General features: G+C 46.6%; 1 protein-coding gene across 1 annotated transcript in view; it reads left to right on the top strand.

The window, feature by feature from the left end:
* The first annotated feature begins 84 nt into the window (after nt 1-84).
* LOC105898447 (tensin-3) overlaps nt 85-25189 on the top strand; it is a 39407-nt gene continuing 14302 nt past the window's right edge. Inside the window, exons 1-13 of the mRNA XM_031563036.2 lie at nt 85-590; nt 7427-7576; nt 8389-8439; nt 9264-9386; nt 9755-9819; nt 11595-11678; nt 12357-12469; nt 13587-13647; nt 13853-13928; nt 14289-14415; nt 14788-14853; nt 15488-15589; nt 21910-23127. Of these exons, the coding sequence (XP_031418896.1) occupies nt 7427-7576; nt 8389-8439; nt 9264-9386; nt 9755-9819; nt 11595-11678; nt 12357-12469; nt 13587-13647; nt 13853-13928; nt 14289-14415; nt 14788-14853; nt 15488-15589; nt 21910-23127 (2236 nt within the window). The 5' untranslated portion in view covers nt 85-590. The remainder of the gene's footprint in view (nt 591-7426; nt 7577-8388; nt 8440-9263; nt 9387-9754; nt 9820-11594; nt 11679-12356; nt 12470-13586; nt 13648-13852; nt 13929-14288; nt 14416-14787; nt 14854-15487; nt 15590-21909; nt 23128-25189) is intronic.

The raw sequence follows: 25189 nt of genomic DNA on the forward strand, positions 1-25189 counted from the left end.
TATGTGGTGTGGTCTGTGTGTGTTTGTGTGAGTGTGTGTGTGTGTGTGTGTGTGTGTGTGAGTGTGTGGTTAAAGTTGAGGCAGACAAGGGGGTAAAGGGAGGGAGGGAGGGAGGGAGGGAGAGAGAGAGAAAGGAGGGGCAGAGAGGGAGGACCCACAAAGGGAGGACCGTCCCATGCCAGGACTTGTGGCTGCTAGAGCTCTACCTCCCTCCCTCTCTCGCTCCCTCCCTCTCTGTTACTGAGGAAGTATGTTTTGAAGGGGGTTGAGCTTAAGCTCAACAGAGCAGAGTGTTTTAATTGTAGCCCAGCGTGTTAGCAGCCAGGCAGGCAGTAGACAGATCCTCAGACCCTGGAAACTAAACTCTGCAGCCAGCTTTCCTTCCTTTGACACACCGGCAGCGGAGCCACAGAATCTCCACTCAGCCCCGTTCGGCCGCATTCCTGCACAAAGATGAGCGCCCAGGTCTGCTGTGGGCTCCTCTGAGGGTCCGCAACAGACTCGTGGTCCACCCCCTCACTGCAGTTGCCTAAACAGACTCAGTCTCAAAGAGAAATCCTATTAAACAAGAGTCTGCCTCCTGTTTAAAGGTAAGATACAATGGAAGTTCTTTCATTTTTTTTTCTCTCAGTTAGCCAGACCTAACTGAATACTTCAAAGGGTCCTTTGTCAATTTTCCCTCATAAATCTAGGAGAATGGTTTGAGTGAATCCAGAGAGAGAACAGGGGGAACTAGTGATAGAGAGGATATTTTTTCACTCTTTCATTTATTTGGATCTGTGCCTTCCATGTGTGTGTGTGTGTATGTTTGTGTGTGTGTGTGTGTGTGTGTGTGTGGGTGTGTGTTTGTGCGTGCGTGCGTGTGTGTGTGTGTGTGTGTGTGTGTGGACTTGAAATGGGGGATGGTGTGCTGAGCAGGCAGGCACCAGTGGGAAAGAGAGCAGTCATTCAAACTTGTGTGCATGAGTGAGTGTGTGGTGTGTGTGTGTGTGTGTGTGTGTGTGTGTGTGTTTCTGTGTGAGTGTGTGTGTTTCTGTGTGAGTGTGTGTGAGAGAAAGAAGCCTGTGATTTCCTTGAATGAAGCAGGCAGTCCTGCTCAGTTATTCACACTCACTCGGCTTGACTGCTCGCCCCATTCACGGCCAGAGCCACTGTGTCTGCCTCCCCTGTAGGCTCTGACTCCATGGGCTCAGCTCAAGTGAGGTGCACTGTGCACCATTCTAATGTGAAGCGTACGGGGCTCTGGTAAAAAAGAAAGTTGTCTTCTTCCAAAAAGCTTTGTTGAGGACGTTCTCTACCCCTGTCCTCAAGGACGTTCTCTACCCCCGAAATACATATAGGGACTGACAAAGAGAGAGAGAGAGCGAGAGAGAGAGAGAGAGAGAGAGAGAGAGAGAGAGAGAGAGAGAGAGAGAGAGAGTTATCTCTCCTTTTCTGACACAGCTGCAATGAAGTGCTCACTGGCCTGAGGGCTCGGATTTGCAATGACACGTGGAAGCTTCTTCCTCTGTGCCTCTTGACCTGCGCCATCCCAAAGCTGCCTGGTGGTACGGCTTTGCTAAGCTGCCTGGTGGCGGTACAGCTATGCTAAGTCATCCCATTTATCTGCGTCTCATCCCCCCCCCCCCTCCCCACTCTCTCAGCTGTAATTAAACTAAAACGCCTTCGACACCACATGAGTCAGCAGGCAGAGAAAGCAGCGACTGCACATTGCACTTTGGTCAGAAATCATTGTGTCGCTGCCGCTCACTGTGGCTTGGCAAGCTGATCTGCAGCTAACTTGTGGAAGCCCCACGTCAGCCGGGATATTGGGAGTATGTGTCCCTGCAACAACCCAGAATCCAACAGAGAGATCACCCCCCACAAAACAATAAATCAACAGGTCAATCTCTCTCTCTCTCTCTCTCTCTCTCTCTCTCTCTCTCTCTCTCTCTCTCTGTTTTAGTGTCCGTCTTCTGCCTCTATCTCCCTGTTTGTGCTTCCATCTCGCCCTCTTCTTTTTGTGTCTGTATTTACATAGTTCACTGCTCTGTAGTGTCATTGGCCATCAGCAAGTCTGATAAGTTGAGATACAATGGCACTGTGAAGTTTAGCACTGTGGTGATAGGGACTGTAGCAATCTGATTTTGTGTGTATAGTGTTTTTCAGTATATTAAGTCTTAACATAATGAGAAGACATATGAATTATGACGTTACATGGACTGCATACATGGAATTACAACATTATCTCAGTTTACAATCTACAATCTGCACACGTGGTAGTTATTCACCTTGTCAATCTCTGATATAACAATAAAATGCATACAGCCTCAAATGCTTTACTTTGAGTCAGTAATGTTTGAAGTGCCAAAGCACTTTGTCACCAAAGCAACAGGCATCCACCCAGCCAACATGTGCAAGCCATTAACCATGGGGAGCTAGAATAGAGGCGAGCGAGAGAGAGAGGCAGAGAGAGAGAGAGAGAGAGAGAGAGAGAGAGAGAGAGAGAGAGAGAGAGAGAGAGGGAGCAAAACGTAATCCATTTTGGAACGCATTCTTCTACGACCTTGGGAAAGAAAAGCAGTAATTAGGCCCTGCTTTAGGAGCCTGTTTGGCCTGCAGGAACCTTCGGCCAGGGGAGGGTGGTGTGCCTCTGCGCTGTGCCTCCTTTCTGCCCCCTACGTGTCCCATGAAAACAGCAGACAAATACATGTTAAGGTTCCAGAGGGACTAAATAAACAGGCCTGAAATAGCAGCCACCCCCTCCCTGGGTTGATTCCTTCAGATTCCACAGTGTTGTTTATTTCGGCGCGCTGGTCCTGAATGGGCGTCAAAAGCCACAGCCCAAACTCAAAGAGTCCAACAGGAAACAGACAGAACAAACTGCGGCTTCTTCCTCTGAAAAGTGCTTCGCGTGACAAGCTTTATCTCAGCACATGCAATCAACATCAGAGCTGGAGCTGTGACCACAACCGGGCCCGTCCACTGGCACTGTTCAGTGGCTTTGGATCCACACTTGGTCACCATCTGTCAGCAGATACAGATACAGATGTCTGCTGAGAGCCTCAAGTCCATAAGACTTCCTCTATCCGCTGTGGTCTAGTCCGTAAAGAGTTCCTATGTGTTTTTCATGTAAGTCTATAGCCTCTGCCGAGATCTGCAGAGAATCACGCAAAGACTAGAACATTCTGTCAGCTATGACAGTTGTTCTTCATAATTATTTGAAAAATATCGTTTTCACCACCAGTGATGGATGGCTATCACAAAGAGATTTTCAATAACCCTCAGCCAAATAAAATATGATTGATGTACATGCAGATTAACAGCACCTTAGCTGTATGCTTTCCCAGCTGCTCTGCATGTATCAGTCCACAGTGCTCATGTTCAGGTAACATAATGTGTTTATGGCACCGCTGCTGTCATTCTGGGTGGAAGACTCGCAGGTCAGGCCCATGAATCTCTTTGGGCTGTGTGGTGAGAGCATTACACTGACATGCTGTCCGTGGCTGGATTTCACATTGAGCCCTATGAGTACTAATGTTCACCACAGAAGCACAGGCTCTCATAAAAGGCATCCATCGGTTAACTTTGCCCTAATTATTCTTCTGAGTGATATAAATATTGAATGTTGAGATATTTCCTTTACAGTTGAGGTTTCTTGTGTGTGTGTGTGTGTGTGTGTGTGTGTGTGTGTGTGTGTGTGTGTCTGTGTGCTGGCTTCCTGTTGAGGTCGACCACAGATATAGGATCTAGGGACTCTGGTGGAACAAGGGCTGCATCTCAAGAATGTTCTATTTGTTATGTTTTTGACTAGGAAATGGAGGGAAAATCTCCCCTTCCCATCTCATATTCCGAAATATCTTCTCTAATATAACCACCGTTTACACTGCCTAATCCCAAAATGGACTAGGCTGACACGTCTCCAAGGCAATGAGGAAAGGCCGCCAGTCAAAACACCTCTGTAACCCCAAATCTAGTAGAAGTGATTTATATCAAAGAGGAGAGTCAAGTGAAGGTTGATTTACTTTGGCTAGGTTTTGCAGTGTGACCAGATGCTTGTAACAGTTCATTTTACCTTAGGACCAGGAAACAAAAAAAAAGTCTTTACTTAAAACAATCATGGACTTCTTAAAATAGCAGACACTACCTCAGAGATAAAGTTACCTTAATAAACATCTGACATGAATGTAAAAATAGAGATAGAATATCTACAGAAAGCAGATATTTCAATTTTTAGAAAAATGTTAGAAAAATATGGGTGTTTTTTTTTTATTCAAGTCGGCATGAGAAAACAAAGCAAACATGCCATGTACAAAGAAACCTGTGGGGTTATTTGTCATTTTTACTACTATATAAAATAAGTTAGGACGAAGAAAGAAGTCAAAATGTTGTCTGCCAGCCTTTTTTTCTGCACCCCCAAAAGCCCCTCATGTTTTTTAAGGATTTTATGAACCATTTCTATTTTTCTTCGAAATGACAAATCAGCCCCCCGGCCCGCCACATACTGATTGAAATGTGCTCTGCCAGGTTTTCAGCCATGTGGAATAATAAAGCTCAGGACTCCTTCCAAAAAGGCTAGCAACCTCTCCAAACCAGAATCAAACAGAATCCCAAGGTGCACTGCTATGAACCAGAAGCAGGTCAACAAGAACTGTACTGAAAAGGTATATGGTTTCATTATTGCAGTAAACTATGTCACAGAAAACTAACCTCTAACCAATTTTTGTCTTACAATGTTACCATCCACAAACTTCTTACATTTCTGTGACTTATTCATTCATGACATTGAGTGATGAAAGTCATAACCACTATTATTCATTCATGTTGTGCAGCTAACAGTGCATGTTTGGGTGGAGCCCCATTGAGCCTCACTGTAACGGGCTGATTCAGAGCCTGGAGCTGTTGTTCTCTGGGCATCACTGGGTAGATGGGCGTGCCGCCGCCAGCTCCCCATGCCTAGCTGAGGCTCCCGTCCCATCAGACAGCATGCCTGCGGGACACGAAGAAGCTCTAGACAGGGGTGGATGCAGTCACACCTTAATCCCAGGCATCTGCTGCCCGCTGGCAGGCTTGTTCCTGCACGTCTCTCCTGCCTCACCTCCTCTCTCTTTCCGTACAGCTCCACTGAAAACCAGTGACGTTGTGTTGTGTTGTGTTTTGTTGTGTGGGTCTCGGCTAAAAGGCTTGGCACAACCATGGGGCTTTTCTGGTGAACTGCCACAGTGCCAAACCCAGAACAAAAGGTACTGAGGGGAAATTAAAGGTTGGTACTTTTCTGAAGCGTGTGCAGGCATGTCGGCCCTCCGTATTTCAGCAGTGAGGGACTGTGAGTGAGATGGGAAAGCATGAGGTGCACAGGGTGGTCAGTGAAAACACGGACAAATCTTTCTATCCAGGTTAGTTTCATGGGTTCCATTTTTAATCCTTGAATCTATTTCAAAGACAGGATGCCGACTCAAGGTCCAACTTTAGATTTCTGGCAAATCTCTCTTGCCACAGGGGTTTCAAAGCTCAGCGTCCCTTTAAGAGAATTCAGATGTTCAGTCAAATCACACATCTGTTGAACAAATCACCTGACATGGAATCCCTTTGTGGTGTTTCTGTGAAGTATCTTGCTGTTGAAAGGCCCGACTCCATCCAGAGAGAGTGACTTCCCTTAGAATTGCACTCAACCTTTCAGTGACCAATCTGACACCCTCCGTTCCTCTTCGAAAACACAGCCTTTAAATGTTTGACAGCAGTCTTCATCAATTCCCCATTAAGCCATTCCTTTTCCTTTCTCTCCCCCCCTCCCCCAGTGTGAACGTGGAGCCTGGCCGGCCTTCCCCTCACCCCGCCACTAACAGACCCCTGTCAGTGACCCCCCCTCGCACACCACCACCTTTCTCGTTCCCCCAGGCGACGACCCCTCTCACACAGCGCTCTTTCATTCCGCTCGGAGGGGTCGTTTAGGTGCTGCGTCTGCGCGGCCCCCGCGTTCTTTTACGGCCCACCCTGGGGCTCTCCAGAGCCGTGCGGTTACAGTCAGCCTGCAGTCACTTCAGACTTCATTAACAGCCGCGCTCACCGCAGCGCCCTGCATAGGGCTAATTACAACAACAAACAGGTCTGTCTGCGGAGAGAGACAGACAGAGAGAGAGAGAGAGAGAGAGAGAGAACATTTAGGGAATTTCACCGCTCCAGGACCTTACTGTTCTGAGGTCAAAATAGCACAGAAAGGAAATGGAGAGCAGAATGACAGTAGTAAGTGGTGGATGATTAAAGCTTTCAAACAATGTCCCTCGATTTGTTTTATAACATCTCCGCTGCTAATTCCATCATGGGTGCCAATAACGACTGAGTTGGCAGTTCAGATAAGTTACTTTATAATCCCAACAGGAATTAGCGTTGTGCTTTCTTTCCGGGACTGTTAAAAAGCAAAATATATCATGATAAAATATACTGTTAAGGTAATGTTGTTGAACTAAAATTATGGAAGCCTCACATTCTTGAAGGAAATCTTTCTTTGTTTGAGAAGCATCACACATGAAGACAGAACATTTTGTCTTGCACAAAAAGAAAGACCATTTAGGAACATCAAGGGTCTCTATTTTTCTAAATTAGTCATTTAAGCAAGGGCTTTATTCACTAGAGCCTTAGACAAAACAAAAAGGGGAAACTCCCCTCCCACGTCCCTGGAGAAAAGAATCCTGATGGCAGTCTCTGACACTTTTGCCCACAGCCTTTCTCTTCTTCTCCAGCACCTCCTTTACTTTAAACCAGATGGATTGTTTCAAAAAACACAAATTAGAGAATGGAGAACATTGTCTGGATGGGTGCAAGGGTAGAATAAAGGGTAGAAATACCGGTAAACTGCCTTAAACAACTGCTTTTCAATTGAATGGCGTAGCCTTTTTCCCCGACTGAAATCTGTTGTTCTGGTTGGAAAGCAGTTGTCTGGACAGTTTCTTATTGGCCTTCTTGGCGGGGACGGTGGAATCCTTTGCCTTGTGGTGTTTTGGGGTTGAGCTGTGGCTGGATGAGAGAGGGGATGACCTCTTGCTCTCTCTCACGCAGGAAGTGCAGGGACACGAGGACACGCAGAGAGGCCACATGTCAGGGGTGCACGGGGAATTCCATGGGTCCACAAAGTGGAACTAAATCCTCGAGGATTTATTTGCTGTCCTTTGGTATGAAGACTGCTTAAGAGAAACCTCAAACGCACGAATTAACTGATTACTCAAATAATTGTTTGCAGAGGTTAAGTACAGCATTCAGCTGGGGGTAGAGGCTTTTTTGACAGTGACCTTTTTTGCTTGTCTGTTTGTGTAGATCCACCCGAGGAATTCGTCTTTAGCTTTGCAATTGATCACAGACATTAGACATCATTGAAGCCCTAAATCATCCTTATCAGTGCTTAAGGGTTAGCATCAGAGCTAATCTCAGGATTAACCTCTTGTCTCTACAGATGGACGAGGGATATGAACTTGACCTGACCTACGTGACAGAGCGCATCATTGCCGTGTCTTTTCCCCGGGCATGCTCAGAGGAGACCTACCTTCACAACCTAAAGGATGTCACACGCATGCTCAAGTCCAAACATGCTGACAACTACCTGGTGGGTTTCAGTTCCTAACTTTTGTCCAAAACATCAAACACATTGCTGATAGGGAGCTTTAGGTTTTACTACATTTAAGTTACAAACTTTGTCATAGATAGTTCATCTGAGGGAAGTTTCCACTGTACTGAAACGGGGGGTTGCACAACATCATCCAAGATAGCAAACAACAAATAAGTATCTTGAACAAATCTTCAGAGCTGTGATACGACTGACACAACAGTTGACAGATAAATGTCACATGATTTAGTCCTTGTCACAAGCCCTAAGGTCCATGAGGTCAACAGCTCTGTTAAACCTGTGGAGCAAAGAGTTTTTAGTAAATATAAAGGCTTGATTGAATCCTCTGTTTGATTAACACTAGCTCCTTAGTTAATCAGAGTTGAGCCAAGTTAGTTAACTCCTTAGTTAGGATGAAACAAAGTACACAATATATCTTTAGTCACACTAAGGTATAATGGCAAGCTTAACAAGCATACAATACCCAAATGTGTAGCAAGTAATGCTTCAAAACAAACAATCTCACTGTCAATCAACTAGTTTTTGTCTTCTCAAACGAATGTTTTAGCTCAATTGTTTGCTTACATTAAATTTGAAATATAACATTTACATCACATAAAGTTCTGCTATGATTATCCAATACCACTTAATCCAAACCACAATACAGGGGTTATTTTGTGTTTTGTGATTGCCCAAAAGGGGCTGTGTGAACTATAACTCCATAACTTCTTGTGACCTTCTTTCTTCAATTCTAAGAAAGCACTTGTTACTCTCAGCTAACATGCCAAATCCTTGTTTTGTCCTCTATCCAGGTCATTAACCTGTCAGAGAAGAGACATGACCTTTCAAAGATGAATCCCAAGGTACTGAAACACAATACTCTTTTGCAAAAAATGACTTTGATCTTAACGTGAAAGAAAAGTTTCAGCTTCAGTGTTTTGTCAGGATTTGGTGTGGAAATTTCCAGTCTTATCATACACATGTAATTTCAGTTGCTCACTGTTGGTTGGTTGCCTGATGAAGCCCTCCCCAAAACTTAATTGTGGTCTGGAAAGCCTTGATGTGGATTCATTTAGGTTATGGGTGTTCCTTATGTGCACGGACCAAAATTACATTAAAAGTGGTTGGTTCAACTGGTATTGCATAATGGTCTAGGTAAAAGAGCTTATCTGAACTCACAATATATGATTTCTCTCAGAGTATGTTTTTCACCCAACAGAAATGTGTTTAGCCCCCTTTAATAAAAAAAAGCTAGGTTGTGACATTATTGCTAACACATAGGGTATCGCCATGTCTCAAAGCTTTCAGACTGACTTGATTATTCATGTTTCTAAGTTTCTAGATATCTGAACAAGAGCTGAGGTCATGAGATATGGGATGGCTGGATTCATTATGCAGAGTTCAAAACAGGAAATGCTTTATATCCAAAAAACATAAAGTGCGCTTTATATCCAACAACAGCCCATTTCATTTGTATTTTAGCACACATATAGGAATCAATACTAGTTTATACTACTGTGAGATCCAAAAGATGCTGCTTTTTCCATCAGCAAGATATAGGCCTATAAATCTATCGCCAAGCTCTGGCTTTGACTAGCTTTGAGCACGCATGATTGTGATAGTAAATAACACTGTCCTGAGATGATTCAGACAAGCTTCTTGTGACCTGATCCCTCTATGCTCATAGACACTGGACACAGGTTGGCCTGACCTGCACGCCCCCCCCCTGGATAAGATCTGCACCATCTGCAAGGCCATGGAGAGCTGGCTCAATGCTGACCCGCTGTACGTGGTGGTCATCCACTGTAGGGTAGGTCACTTCGGCACACTCAAGCATTGATGTTTTCGCCTGCTTTTCTGCCTCAAAACTGTAGTTTATCATTGTTTACAATATTGACGTCCATTGTTTTCTTTTTTTTCTCAGTGACAAAATTCCTGACGATGTTTAGAAAGGGGCTGATTGTGTTTTGTCATACCATGTGGTATAAGATATGAGTGTAGGTATTTCAAAACTGAATTAGTTTTCAACTGCAGGGCAGGAGAGGTAAACACGATTAATGCTAATCAAACGTACAGTGGTTGATTATCTCCCTTGCTCTCTCTCTCTCTCTCTTTCTCTCTCTCTCTGTCTCTCTCTCTCTCTCTCTCTCTCTCTCTCTCTCTCCTGCTTCCTCACAGGGAGAGAAGGGGAGAATTGGTGTGGTCATCTCCTCCTTTGTGCATTTCACAGACATCTCAGCAAGGTAAAGGCTTCTCAATGCACCTACACTGACATACAGCATGTTTCCATGACATCACTAATCTATCATTTTGGCTTTTTCCACTGTTGTGGACGAGGGTTAATGGCCAATACACGTTCATTGCAATGTTCTGAATCTTGTGTGATTAGATACCCATGGTACCACTGAAACAACAATCCCTTATTAACCTGAAAGTTACCTGAAAATTAACCATAATCCATAATGTTAATTTCAGACAAATACAGTAAGCACAGTTTGAGACAGACTAAACACCTCACTAATTTTGCAGTAAGGAATTGGAAAAGTCAAGAAACTCAAATGCTTAAGTGTCTCCTTGCCAACGGACTGGTTTCATAAGAGTACTTGCTAAATGTAACCTGTGCGCTACACAAGTCTATGAACAGATGCTACATGGAGCCTGCTGTTGTAAATCATAATGAGCTGCGTATCCCAGGCAAACCGCAGCAGCACATAAAACAACATAGCCATAAAAGAGGCCAGGTGAAAGCTCCTGACTCATGGAGGAGGTAGTCGGGAATAGTTTATTAATGGTGGAGCTGACCTTTAATGACAAAGGCACCACTCCCACGCCACACTGATAAGTTTCCCATGCACAGTCTCGCTCTCTCTCTCTTTCTCTATCTATCTCTCTCTCTTTCACACACACTCACCCACACCCACACCCACACCCACACACACACGCACACGCACACGCACACGAAACACACACACACACACACAAAACACACAGACACACAGACACACACACACACACACACACACACACACACACACACACACACACACACACACAGGCACATGTTTACAACAAGCTAGAGCCCCTTGTAGTCAAAATGCTGACTTTGTTGCAGCCATCTTGTGGGACAATATTTATGATCCTGGAAGGGGGCTGACACTGGGGCAAATGTGTCTTATCTTGTGTGAATATACTGATCTTTTCCGTATACATAGCCTGGTGTGTTTTGAGTGTGCTTAGGCAAAGGCAGAAAATAGCAGCCCTCCTCCCACTGATGCACACACACACACACACACACACACACACACACACACACACACACACACACACACACACACAAACACAGAGGGATTATTGAGAGGGCCGCAGGAAGGGTCAGAGGCACAGAGAAGGACAGAAGCCTGGGCCTGTTGGTTTAGTGCCTGTTGAAATATGTGTGTGTGTGTGTTTGTGTGTGTGTGTGTGGGTGGGTGTGTGTTCGGCGTGTGTGCCCGTGTGTGTGTGTGTGTGTGTATGTGTGTGTGTGCGTATGCGCATGTGTGCCTGTGTGTGTGTGTGTGTGTGTGTGTGTGTGTGTGTGTGTGTGTGTGTGTGTGTGTGTGTATCTCGGCTCCCACCCCTGCTGTGTTTACTTTAGAGGGGCATTGTCTCCCTCTTTGCTGGAATCCCTTGTCTCTCTCTGGTTACTTTCTCTCTTGTGCACTCTTGTCCTGTTCTTCATCCTTTGTGTGAGGGGGTGTTTATGTGTGTGTGCCTGTGTATGTGTCTGAGAAAGAGAGAGAGAAAGAGAGATGTATACATATATCGAACACCTGTTGAGAGATTATAACTCTACTGGTAATACAAACAAATCGGTTTAAAAGAGGTTTCAAACACGCCACTCATCCCTTCAGTCCCTTGGTCAATATTTGCCAATCAGGCTGCCCAACACTTCTCATTCTCATTCGTTCATCTGTCTGACTGTGAGGCTTAGGGCTCTCCTCTGGCTGACCTTCTCTTCCTCTCCCCCCCCCCTCCCCAGTGCTGATCAGGCCCTGGACCGCTTCGCCATGAGGAAGTTTTACGATGACAAGGTCTCTGCGCTAATGACGCCCTCCCAGAAAAGGTGAGCTGTGGTGTCTGACCAGTTAACCTTCAGAAGACAAAAAAAATGGTGGGCTGGCCTAGTCTGCAAGTGATATTGGGATAAGCGCCATTGTCACATTCCCCAAACACATTTTTAAATATGGTATTGCATTAAGATTGTAGATTATAAGGAGAAGTTGTAATTTCTGCTCAGTGTATAAGTGTCCAACAACTGATGCCTTTTGAATCAACAACAGTAGCAATAAATGAAACAACTCCAAGCCTTGCAGAACCACTGATGCTTTCACATCAGATTAATGTCACCTCAGCACTATGCCAAGAGTGGGATATCTACTCCAGTGTGAATCATAGTAGGCCTGTGTGATGCACCCTAAAACTATTCCCATTGTTGGCGATTGTAAGACAGTGGCGTCCCTGGGCTGGGCACTGGTGACCTGTTGTAACTTTATCTCGGTATGACTTTGCTGTGACTCATCTACGGTTCCAATTTTTAATGCCGACTTCTCGCAAGTGATCAAAAAACAGCAGCACTTGACTCTCCAGAGACCTTGCCATCAGCCATTTTTCAACCTCAAAGGGCTGTCACTGATACCGAAGTACACCGTGTGATCCTGTTCCTCTCCCCCGAGTTGTCTTAGAGCGTGTGAGCGGGGATGACTGTGCTGTTGACACGTTTCTTCTCCTGTTCACTCCGCAGATATGTGTGGATCCTGAACAGCCTCCTGAATGGTTCCATGAAGATCAACGCCTCACCTCTCTTCCTGCACTGGGTCATCCTCCATGGGATCCCCAATTTCGACAGTGTTGGAGGTACCGCCAGATCAAACCCACACTACAGAGACTAGTACACTCTTTTTATTTTCATGTTCATCCAAATAAAGGATATTACAATATGTATCTGTTCATACACAGACACACACACACACACACACACACACACACACACACACACACACACACACACACAGTAAAAAAAAACACACACACACACACACATCCGCATGCAATTCAGTATTCCCTTACATGATTCTCAACAAATCATTGCATGTGAAGACGGAAGGCTTTCAACAAAATTGGCCGTATATAAAGGGAGTGGCATTATCTTAAGTAAAAGCTACTTGTGACCAATTGCAGTAATTTAAGATGTAGGCACTCAATCACACGCTACTTCACTCTCTGAGAAAACATTACCTAAGCAACACTGACATAGTTTGTACACAGCGTCTGAAAAGGCCTCAGATCAAGTTTCTGAGTAATCGCCATGCAAAAGTATCAGGTACAAAGCTATAAAACTGAACAGGATTCCATCCATTATTTGATATTTAATACACATGGTAGTAGCAAAGCAACAGTGATATAGCTAATGGTGTATGCCTTAATAAAGATAGCATACACATAAACAAGACTTAAAGACATTAAACATCTCCAGAACAAAGACACAGGGAAAAGCATTTGTGGTCGTGACATCATTTACCATTTGTCATTTAGTACCACCATGAAGGCTTAAATTATACTCCAGAGAAACATGTGTTCTAGCAGAAGTACTGTCTTAACTCTCCACTGCTTGAACTGAGAATTGAATTGAAAGCCTTTATTGTCATTGTATAGCTCCGCATACAACGACATTTGGGAAACCTGTTTGCATAACTATTACCACCGAGTCTGTATTCATGAACAAATGTTTGCTAATGTGGAGGGCTGAGGGTGATCTGTGTCCTATCCAGCTCCTCAGCTAGCTGTGCAGTTATGTCCTGTTGCTGATTCACGTGCTAAGTGACCGCACTTGTAATGCTAATGACCGAAGGTCTGCTGCCCCATTTGTTTTAAAGGCTGTTCTAGTCTTAAAGCTGTTCTCATGTAGTCAAACTCAAGATGCTTACAAGATCCTTTGGGATGTTTTTTTTTTCTTCTCAAATGATCCTGACAGCCTGTCGTCCATACCTGAAGGTTTACCAGGGAATGCAAGCTGTCTATTCCTCTGGAGTATAGTAAGTCCTTTCCACACTTTTGTGAATGAAGGCCTAAATTGGCGTGCAAGTGTGTTAAGTTAAGATGTAACACCCTGTCTCTCATTGGCTACCCCCTTGTCATGTGAGTGGACCCCTGAGTCTGATTGGTTGCCTTCATGTGGAAATGGGTGGGGGTTGTGTTTGGGGGTCATGTGTTAACTCTGTGGCTCTTCCTCTGATACAGTATCATTGGACCAGGCCACAGGAACAGACTATGTGTTGCCATGGAGCCGGCTCAGCTGCTGAAGGGAGACATCATGGTGAACACAACAACTCTCTTTTTCTTCTCTTCTGTGATCTTATGTTTAGTTTTTTTATTTCATTACCTGTTGTATTCTGGTTTGCATTGCAAACTGAATGGATTTTTTTTTAGCAAGTAAGAGACAAACAATGCAGAGTTGATCCAGAAGTCTCTCCATTTAAGATTATGATTTAATTACCCTGCATTTCAATGTAGCATCTGTTTAAACATCATTGCTGCCATATCTTTGTAGCTATGAGTTTTTAAGAAATGTGATGCTTCATTTAGTCTATGTCCTGGAGGAGAAGATTATGTAGGTCATCATACTTTCTGTTGGTGTAAACAGAACCTGTGTGTTCTCCCCCCCCTCTACCTGCAGATCAAATGCTATCATAAGAGTGGCTCCTCCAAAAGGGACATCATCTTCAGGCTGCAGTTCCACACGGGAGCAGTGCAAGGCTACAACCTCATGTTTGAGAAAGAGGATATGGAGAGTGCCAACAAAGGTAGGCGGAAAGTCCACTGAACTCGGATCAGTGATAAGCAGGAAAAACTGAAACTCATGTCCCATAGTCTTCTTAAGATCTTCCTCACTTAGATGGAGTTGAAATGAATACTATATTGAAGTACCTTTGAGACACTTCTCAATTGATCTGCATTTTTTTATTGGCCATGTGAAGAGTTTCAGCCAAATAACACATACTGTTTTCCTCTCATGTGTGTTATGTTGAGCAGCGAAAACTGTAGGATATTTTTTCATCTCTGTCGTAACTCACAAGTGAGAACTTCAGCCAGATGCTCCAGTCACTGGCAAACAGTAGTACTCTACCATCCATCTCTCCAGGCCACACTGAAATTCCTCTGTGTTGACATTCCAGATCCCAGATTTCCGGATTATGGAAAAGTGGAGTTAGTGTTTTCCGAGGGCCCGGAGAAGATCCAAGGTATTCCCCCATTTTTCCTCCCCCTGTCGTTCTCTGCACATAATTAAGATCCATGATGTTTTCTACCGGTTCACTTTGGGAGCATTATTCAAAGTAGTGCATTTAATACTGACAGTGGGCACGTGGTGTCCTTTCACCAGCATGTCATTCTTACATACACAAGTTTCCCTCACTTCATTTTTATTTCTCTCTCTGTCTCTCTTTCTCTCTCTCTCACTCACTCACCTCTCTTCTGTGAACACTGAAAACTGAAACACACACACACCCACACACACACTCCTGCTGAGCTGGGGTAAAGTTGAGGATGTGGAATGTCTTAGAAGGGAAATGTGTGAAGTGAGTTCTGACAGGGACGTAAAAAAGCACAGCAGGCTCCGTCTCCCAACCCGTGCGTGTGTGTGTGACGGTGTGTGTGACTGTGTGTGTGTGTGTGTGTGTGTGTGTGTGTGTGTGTGTGTGTGTGTGTGTATTTCAGTTTTCTGTGTGCACAGTCATGCTGTTTCCTACTGAGGTCTGCAGCAGTAGGGATCCTGTAGTCCCCCTCTCAGTAATCTGCAGATGTGTGTGGTGCGTGGAGGCCTGCTGGTCCTGGAGGAGACTCAAGAGTGTTTTGTGGTTGTTGTTGTTGTCTCAGGTGCTGAGCGCTGGCAGAACGGGCCAGATGTGACCGTGGACTACAGCTTGACCGACCCGCTGACCCGATGGGACTCCTACCAGAACATCTGCAACGGTGAAGGTAGGGCTAGCCATCAGTCTCCACATGCACACACAGCAGCAATGCCCAGGACATACATACATTAACATAAACACATTTACATACATTTACATGCATTCATTTAAGTTAATCAGAATGTATCCTTGGTTAATAAATGCACAGCGATGGTGTTGTTAGCTAGTTCTGCTCCAGGGACACATGTAGGGCCAGCTGCCTTTAAGTCAATGTCTGATTTAAGTGGATGAGAACGTAGCACAGTGCATGTGCAGTGGCATTGTCATGGCATTTACACGGCTAAGAAAAACCTCCAGGGCAATGGCATTAGCTCATGACTGTGTTACGGGAGCTTAGCGCCGGATCACTCTTGAGTTTTTTTGGCAGTGTTTGGGATGTTTAACGGCGTTCTTCCTTGGACTCGCCAGCAATGCTGAGCGAGCGCTTTCGCTGACACACACGATAAATCTCCCTGCCTCGCTCCGCGCGATTGTGTTGGGAAGTCTGGTGCTTCCTGTGAACACAGAAGCCCACCACCACCGCCACCACCGTCACCACCACCACCTCTCCGACCAGCTTAGCCTGATGACATTAGCACACGTCCACAGTGAGGCATGAGTGGCAACGGGCCTGAGGGGACGAGTGACCCGGGGCTCAAGGGGTTAGTGTAATGACTCAAGCAGCATAGTTCTGCTGGATGTCTGTTTGGTACTCCAGCAGATGTAGGTCAGAGAAGAGATCACCCCAGCCCCCCCCCTCCCCCCCCTCCATAAAAACGCCATAAAAACTCCAAATACCAGAGTTCCCACTGGTAGTATTTGCAGTACTGCTTGGTCAGTGTGCATCCTGCGGTGCCTTCAGAGAGCTGTCTTCAGTGCATGGGTCTGTAAGATGGTTTTTGCATGGCTGTGCATCACTTCATTGAGTCAGGCAGGGATGAGGTGTTTGGCAGGGGCTGGAGACACTGGAGCCAGATATTATGGATTGGTTTGAATCCTGCCAAGAAAGTCTTTTAGGCTGCTGCAGAGTATAATAAATTGCACAGAAATGAATTTAAAAGCACTTAACAATGAGCGAACAGCAGGCTTGTAAAAGTATACAATAACTGTCATGAATGTTTATATTAATCATGGACAGGAACAGAAGTAATCACTGCCTTTATTCAGTGTGTATCAAAAAGGCCTCACAGAAGCAAACAAATCATAATTGTTCTAAAAACACACACGCTGACATACACATGTGTGTTTGGAAACACTTATATGCCTCTGTGTTTCTGTTTTGACACACCTGATTCTGCAGTTCTCTGAGTGTCCACTGGGGGCAGTGCATACTGTACTGAGAGTGGCCTGGTGTCTTCTCTGTGCTCCCTTGATGGCTGGCTGGGGCTTTCTGGGATGGGCGCTGTAGTACAGGCCTCCGGGAGCCTGCCAGCCCACAGGTCAAAGACAGAATGCTGGATTCCCCAGGGATGTTATTGTGTTGTTCTATCAAAACTGGGTGGTGTTCCACTGCTGATTCACACACACATGCACACACACACACACACACACACACACACACACACGCACACAAACCCTCCCAGCAGCCAAACAGTACCAGCCAAGGGCGTCCTACTCCAACTGCGGTTGCTGCTGGGCCAAATCTGCCTCGTCTCCCGTGGAATTCACAACCCATCTGAAAATAGAAAAATCCAGAAGCTTCAAAACACAGCCTCTCCCTATCCTCTCAGCATTTTTTATTTGTTTTCTTCAGTTGGGACATTTCTAATGAAAACAAATGACTTACTCTTTGCTTCAAAACAGGGCTGCCTTAAAAGTCCTATCATTAAAAAAGCGGTTGGTTGCCTTGCCTTGATGTGATCGGTTTTTTTTTATTTTTATGGTTGTTGATGTGGAATATTTTTAGTGTTGGGAAGGAGGGCTTGGCGTATAAGATGGCAGCATTTTTCACGAGTAAACACTAACAGTGGGAAGTTTGAGCAGCGGCCTGGCTGGAATTCAGCATCCCTCTACGATTGCATGAGACAAGCCCTCCTTCTCCCCCCCAGCTGTCAGTCACAGGAGTGAGCGACTGTCTGATCTTTAACGGAGCCTCACATTCCTTGCGAGTGTGGAGAGGCATCCCACTCTCATATCTGATTACACTATAGGTTAGTGCTGCAAGGGCTTTCAGAGAGGTAATTATAGACCCCGATCTGTATATACCTAACCAGCACATGGTTGTCGCTGATATAGCTACATTCAGAACAGTGAAGGAATAAATGGATGGATGGATGGCTCGATGGATAGATGGATGAAGGGATGATTAAATGAAAAGCCGCCTAAGAGTAGAGTACTCTTTGTGTTTTTTCGTTCTTTTATGTCCGATGTCGCACTGCAAGCTTCACTGTTTTTGAAAGAAAGGCTTGTGGAGATTTGGTTGAAAAAAAGGCTCGTGGAGATTTGGTAAAAAAAAAAAGGCTCGTGGAGATTTGGTTTCCAAAACACTGACTTACAATAAATGTGAGTCATGACGCCATGACACACGAGGCAAACATGTGCTCTGAACCTCCTACTATACACTCATCAAACGCTTGTGCGGTGAGCTTTCTCTGGTGCTTCTGACTGAATAACAAGTGGCGCAGTAGCTTCTTCACATCCAGCTCAGTGTCTGTAAGGGCACGCAGCATTGGTATGCAGAGGAACAGCTTGGAAGCATTAATGATACGATTAAGCAGTCCCCCAAACCTCATTCTTATGATTCATGATGTCGACTATTTGGATGTGCCGGAAAAAAATGCATGTGGAAACCTTGGAAACCTCGGCGACTGGCTCCGCCGTGTCAACCTGCTGGCTGGGCGGCGCTGCTGGCAGCAGGGCTGAGCCAGAGAGGATGGTTTTACACGCAGAGTGTGTTTTACTCGAGAGCCGCCCATCCCCATCCACATCCCCATCTCTCCTGTATGCATCCCAAGCGGGGTGCTGAGTGACGTCCACAGTGGCTGGAGCTGTGGTGCATCTGATGGGAGTGGGATGGGGGGTGGGAATGGAATTATAATTACAGTGCTGCTGCTCAAGCTGCCTAATTTCAGAAGCCTGTCAACGTCAACAGTGCTCTCTCTCCCTCTCTCCCTCTCACGCTTACATGTTTTCTCCTGCTTTTCATGACAGACATTAATCTATGAGGCTTGCATTATGAAAAACAAGTTTCACAACAGGCAAGAATATTTCACAAGCAACCATTTCTGTGCCAAAAGAAACCCCTACAGTGTACAGCTTCACATAGTCCCATACTGTTGCTAGCAAATACTTAATGTCTTTTCTGTTGAATTATCCTCCTTGTGCAAAGGTGTGAACCACCGTATTCAGCACCATTTACTCCCCCTCCCCATCTGTGGTCTCAAACACACAGAGAAAAGATCCTCTCCAGGGTTCATCTCACAGAGAGGAAAGGTCCCTCCCTAATGGATATTTTGATACTGCTGAGAACTCCTGGCCTTGATGTGTTCACTGCAATGACGAGTCAGACCATCTGCACATGGATTTAGGTTGAGGGCTGGGGCCAGTGTGTCACACGTCGACCGGAATAAGAGCCCTCTCTTCCCTAGGTGTGGTTAACCATGCGTGGATGTCGACCATGCCTGTGTTTTTATGTGAAAAGAAGGAAACTCGCGAAACAATTGTGGAACCCAGCAATTGAGGTCTGCGCACATCTGGTTCCCCAGCAGCGTAATGTATGTCGATGGCAGCCGTGTAATTTTGCGATTCATGAGAGTACGAGGGGGAATGGTGGCCCGGATTCATAAAAAAAGGAGGCCGCTCCAACTAGAAGGCAGAGATTCCTTAATTAAAAAGCATCACTGTGCAGTGTGAAGTGTTTGGTACAGGAAGGAATGTTGTTTTGCTCTTTCAGTTGAATCAAGGGTTCTCATTCTCACTCTCTCTCTTTCTCCCTCCCTCCCTCCCTCCCTCCATTCCTCCTATTTTTCCTTTCTTTTTTTCTGAAGTGAATCTCTCAGTTGTCTCAGGTGGTTGGATAATGATTCAGTTCTCTCTCTCTCTCTCTCGCTCTTTCTTTCTCTTTTCTTTCTCTGAGTTGTCCTCTGGTGAAAAGGGTGTTAGGTGTCGGGTTGCCGTGTCTCCCAATTCCCGCCCCCTCCTCAGTGGCCCTGCCCTCAATGTTTACATTCCACTCTCCATATTTGGTAAAGTTAGCGTCCTCCAGCTTGTGTGGGGCCAAACACACACACACACACACACACACACACACACATACACTCTGGCACTCACCTTGCCAGTGGTGCAGAGAAGAAAAAAGAGAGTGCTGGCGGGAACTCTTTCTCTTTCTCCTCTTCTCTCCCTCTCCTGCTCTCTTTCACTGGTCACGTGGGAGTGAGGGGGTCACTGAGCATGCTCACCTCTGGATGAATGAGAAGGTAAGAGTCTGTCTGTTTTCCCAAGGAGAGGTGTGAGAATAAAGTTGGAGAGAGAGAGAGAGAGAGAGAGAGAGAGAGAGAGAGAGGAAGGGGGAGGGGGAGAGGCAGGCAGGCAGGAGAGGAGGGGAAAGAAACCAAAGGAAGAAAGGTTGGAAGGAGTGATTGGTGGAGGAGGAGAGGCAGTGTGTCAGAGAGAGAGAGAGAGAGAGAGAGAGAGAGAGAGAGAGAGAGAGAGAGAGAGAGAGAGAGAGTGGGGGAGATAGACATATGCTTGTTGGAAGGAATGCTGCTGGGGGGATTTGTTGAGGAGCTCTCTGGAGATCTGACCAGGGCCTGAGCGGAAGCCTGAATGTTACTTCAGCAAGCAGGATGTGAGTGACTGTGCACGTGTGTGTGTGTGTGTGTGTGTGTGTGTGTGTGTGTGTGTGTGTGTGTGTGTGTGTGTGTGTGTGTGTGTGTGTGTGTGTGTGTGTGTGTGTGTGTGTGTGTGACTGAAGGGGAGAGAAAGGGGGGTTGTGGGGGCTTGTGACGGTAGTTGGTAACCAGCAGCCAGGGAGAAGGAGGGCAGCCTTTATCATGCGTGTCTGGCATTTGGACCTCACAGCCATTTAGTTGCAGGAGAGAAAAAGCAAGCTAGCGCTGTTTCCCTGGATATTCAAAAGAGATTGGTTTGGCTGGCTGATTGTCTGTGTGTTTGTGTGTGTGTGTGTGTGTGTGTCCTCTCTGAAACCACTCCACAGCTCTCTCTTTCTTGTTCCCTGTGCACCTGAACGCCTGTGCTGTGCTGTGCTGTGCTGTGCTGCCGTGGGTAATGTACCTAATCTCCTCTCTAATCCCCAGCGCGGGGAACCTCTGCTGCTCTGTGATCAGTGTCTCACGACAAATGCTGCTGCTTTCTCATAATGGAGTCTCTGCCTCTTGACCTCTGGTGTTGTTGAGCGCAGCCCTTCGAGGCTTTGGTGAAGATGTTTAAACATATGCTGAGGGTCAGGGGGGAGTGTGTGTGTGGAGGGGGGGGGGGGGGGGTGGGGGGTGCTTGGGAGAGGATCCATAAATCACGTCTTGGTGTGGAATGCTCAGGTCAAACACGGAAGAGTTATTGCCTTCAAGTCCATTACAAGCCACAGGTTGGGTTTCGAGCTTTGGAATAACAGGGAAATGGCTCTGTTTAGATCTTTGCGGAATTTCCCTCCCTGCGTTGGTTAGGAGGGGGCCACACAGTGTCACCGCTTGTACACCATGTTTGTTTCTCTGGGTAGAAATCTACCCTTCGCTCACCAGAAGAAAAAAAAGAAGAAAAGGAGTAATGTGAAGCAGTCTTGTGTTGGGGGTTGCGGTGGTTGTTGTTATGTTCTGAGTGAAGACCTTAGGTTGTGTTATTTGTGGCAAATGTGTCATCTTGTGGAAAGTGTGGAGAACAATGCGTCTCTCTTTTACCATTTGCTATTTTTTCGTGGCAGGGTGAGATGTCCTCACGGTGAGCACATGTGTGATAGAGCAAAAGTGCCTTGGAGACATTGAAACCCATCTTTCCCCAAATGGTGTGTTTTCTGCTCACTGTCTCTCTACACTTCGGTTCGGAGGAATATTTACTGTTCTGTCATGCTACTGAGCTTGTGATTTAGATTGGTTATGGTGGTAGGGAGAACATGCTTGTGTGTGTGTGTGTTGCTGTGTGTGTGTGTGATCATACAACCCAGTATGTGTTTGGTAATGTATATGTGCCTGAATAATTGAGTGAACCTGTGTGTGTCCCTGTGAATCTGTTAGAGTTAAATGTACATGTATGGCTGTGAGAGTGTGTATACTTTGGGTGTGTGTGTATACGTTTGTGTGTATGTGTGTGTGTGTGTGTGTGAAAATGTACATACATGTGTGTGTGTGTGTGCATGCACCAGCTGTTTGAAGTAGCTGCATCTCATCTCTCCCCCAGTGCCTCAGTCCCCGTCCCAGGGTTCCACTCTGGACAAACCGGTGGCCAAGGGAACCCCGAGCGGCGGCTCCACGCTGAGGAGGGGAGCCGGCCCGGCCTCTGCCGCCAGCAGCCCCGAGCACAGCGACCACGCCCTGTCGGCCAGCAGCGACTCCGGCCTCTCCAACGCCTCCCTGTGGACGGAGCGCGGCTCCTCCGTGGCGCCCTCCAAATCCCAGGGCCCAAGCCAGCAGGAAAAGGCTGAGCTCAAGCGCCTCCTGAGCGGCTTTGGCCTGGACGAGCCGCCGCCCCTGATCCTCCACGGAGCCATGGACGGGGAGCGAGACAGCGGGACGATCGTCACGGGCGGCCTCCGCGTGCTGCATCCGGCGCAGGTGCACGCCGCGGGGGAGCCGCAGCCCAAGGAGCGCGAGACGGACATCCTGGACGACGTGGTGCTCATGATGTCGGGACACGACCTGCGCAGCGTGGACAGCCTGGGGACGCTGTCCTCGTCCTGCCACAAGAGCAGCCAGAACTCGCTGCTGTCGGATGGCTTCGGCAGCCCCGGTGGGCCAGAGGACGTGGCCCACCACCATCACCACCTCAACCACCACAACCACCAGCACCTCCAGCACCAGCAGCATGCGCCGGCTGGCATGGAGGAATACGAGCGGGCTTACATTGAGGCCCGCAGGGGCTGTCTGGGCCAGAGGAGCGGCTCGGTGCCCGTTTCGTCCTCGCCCTCGCCCTCTCCCAGCGGCACAGGGTCCCAGGCCACTTCCTTCCGGCAGGGCAGCTACTCCACCCATTCCTGGGTGCAGCAGCAGCAGATGGTGGCCGCCCAGCATTACTCCTACCTGGCCGAGGAGGTCACCGAGGTGACGGTGACGGACGGCTTTCACCACGGAGACAAGCGGGGCACCAGCCCGTTGTCCGAGCCTGCCGCCGAGCAGGGTAACGGAACGGACGCGGTAACAGAGACGACAGTCTCCCAGACGGTCACGGACAAGACGCAGGACGAAGAGTTCAACTCCCTGACAGTGGACATCGACAACTCCATCGACCAGCTCAACCAGCTGATCATGGACCTGGACCCAACGTTCGTGCCCATCTCCACCCGCACCGCCTCGGTCAAGAGGAACGGTGGCACTCACGCCAACGGCCCCACCACAGCATGCACCAACGGGACCACTCACAGAGTCAGTGGAAATAGCAGAGCCGTGGTGCAGCAGGCAGGTAAGGTGCAGGCGTCCCTGGGGTGCACTTAGTCTGGTGGTGGTTAGGAAACGTGTTCTTGATACCGAGGACAGAATCCCAATGCTTCTCCTCTGGCACTGACGGTAGTTCAAACTGCATAAGAGACTAATAGGTACTAGGTAATCACTCTTTCTTTATTGATTAGTAAACAGCTGTTTTGAGCTATAGTTAGAGATGAACATACGTACATTTCAAGGCAGCTGTTTAGAAATGTGTATCTCCTTTCCTGTCACTGTTACAGTGGTGTGGACATCTGTGGACATCATCGTCTTACTTTGTGTCTCTGTGCTTTCGCATTGGTGGTGGGTTGGGCTGGTTGGCGGTGTGGTGTGTGGTGATGGGTTTGGTGATGGGTTTGGTGATGGGTTTGCCGTATGCTCCAATCCTCGCAGGAATGTTATATCCCAAATGCATCCAATCCAATCCAAGCCTATATCAAAAACGTGCTGTTCTTCAACCCGGTTTCACTGGGAGAGCATGTGTGTGAGTCAGTGTGTGTGTGTCTGTCTGTGTGTGTGTTTGTGTGCATGCATGAATGAAGCTCTTTCCACAGCACCTTCGAACACACAGTCATTAGTTCCAGGCTGGCGAGGCCCCCTGATGAATAGGGGAGATGGCTGGCAGGTTTTTCAGATGTTTTGACAGAGTCGGGCAGGTAACAGGCGCTGTTTGGGCTTGTCCTCTCACAGCTATCTAACTCCGGAATCAGAGCAGAACACCGAGGAGAGAGAGAGAGAGAGAGAGAGAGAGAGAGAGAGAGACAGAGAGAGAGATAGAGTGCGAGAGAGACAGAGAGCAGACTTTTTAAACCAGCTTCCACAGACTCAGATCAAAAGATTACTCTTACTCCTAATTATTTTGCAATGTCTCCTCTCTGCCCTAGAGAACAGTGAGTTGTATGAAAACATCCTCAGATGCTGTAAACATGAAAAGGATAACTACACCAAAGTGATGGTTTTGATTAATGGGGTCAACGTGTCATATGTTCATGTCCTGAAAAACCAGGTGTTTAAAGGAAACATATTATGGTTTTTTTCCCTTCTCTAGCCTGAGGTCTCATTTAATATACAATTAAACCTGACAGGTAATGTATTTGTCCTTTGGGTTGGCAGAAGATAGAGATGACTTGAAGTAGTTTAGCGCAGCTCTCCCAGCAAAGGACAAACATGAATAGGCATGGTGACTTAATGCACACTCAATGCTGTTTACTTGTGGTTATGGCAGTGCCATTGGTATAGATGATCAAGAGGTCACTCAAAGATCAATTTGCTGAGCAGCTCTTGTCTTTGTCTTGAGCTACTGTGGCTGGTGAATGCATACTGCGATGCAAGTTGCTTGCACAAGGACCAAAATGTGGTCTGTGAATTTTACCATACAGTACCTTGGAATCTGAAGAATGCTCAGTGACTGTCCCTGATGGTTGATAGTTTATCAGATCATATATATGTATAAACAGAGAAAAAGAGAGAGATTTGTTTTTGTTGTCAAAACATACAATGAACAATGGGTATTAAGATCAGGGTAACGCTGGCTTTTAAAAGCAACTTTCATGGTACCACCACAGCTACCTGAAACAGCAATTATTTAGCTTGAAGAATGTAGCTCAAGGAGGCAGGAACGATTCATATGTACCGTTTAAGTGCTGTATTTGCAGAAAAGGCTAGATAAGCTGAACTATTATGTGGACAAACAGAGGCACTGCTGGTAGTTCTACACAGAAGTCAAAGACAGTCATTGTTGAAACCTAGTTTTGCTTAGTGTTAAAGTATGTTTTCATTGGGTGTGTGGGTTGTTGGTTTGTTGGTACTTTGAGAGAGAGAGAGAGAGAGAGAGAGAGAGAGAGAGAGAGAGAGAGAGAGAGAAGGGAAAGGTTAAGTCACTCCCACATTTTGTACCTGAGCTGAGAGCATGATGGGTAGGTCTGTGGAATTTTCTGGAGAGGAACAAATGTGCCCTCTGGCTCTACATTCTCAAAAACACAAACCTGGCCCTTAGGAGTAGCAGCACAGTTTCTACAAACATGCGTTTGTAAGACTACAGC

The sequence above is a fragment of the Clupea harengus genome, chromosome 25, assembly GCF_900700415.2.
Source record: "Clupea harengus chromosome 25, Ch_v2.0.2, whole genome shotgun sequence".
Lineage (NCBI taxonomy): Eukaryota > Metazoa > Chordata > Actinopteri > Clupeiformes > Clupeidae > Clupea > Clupea harengus.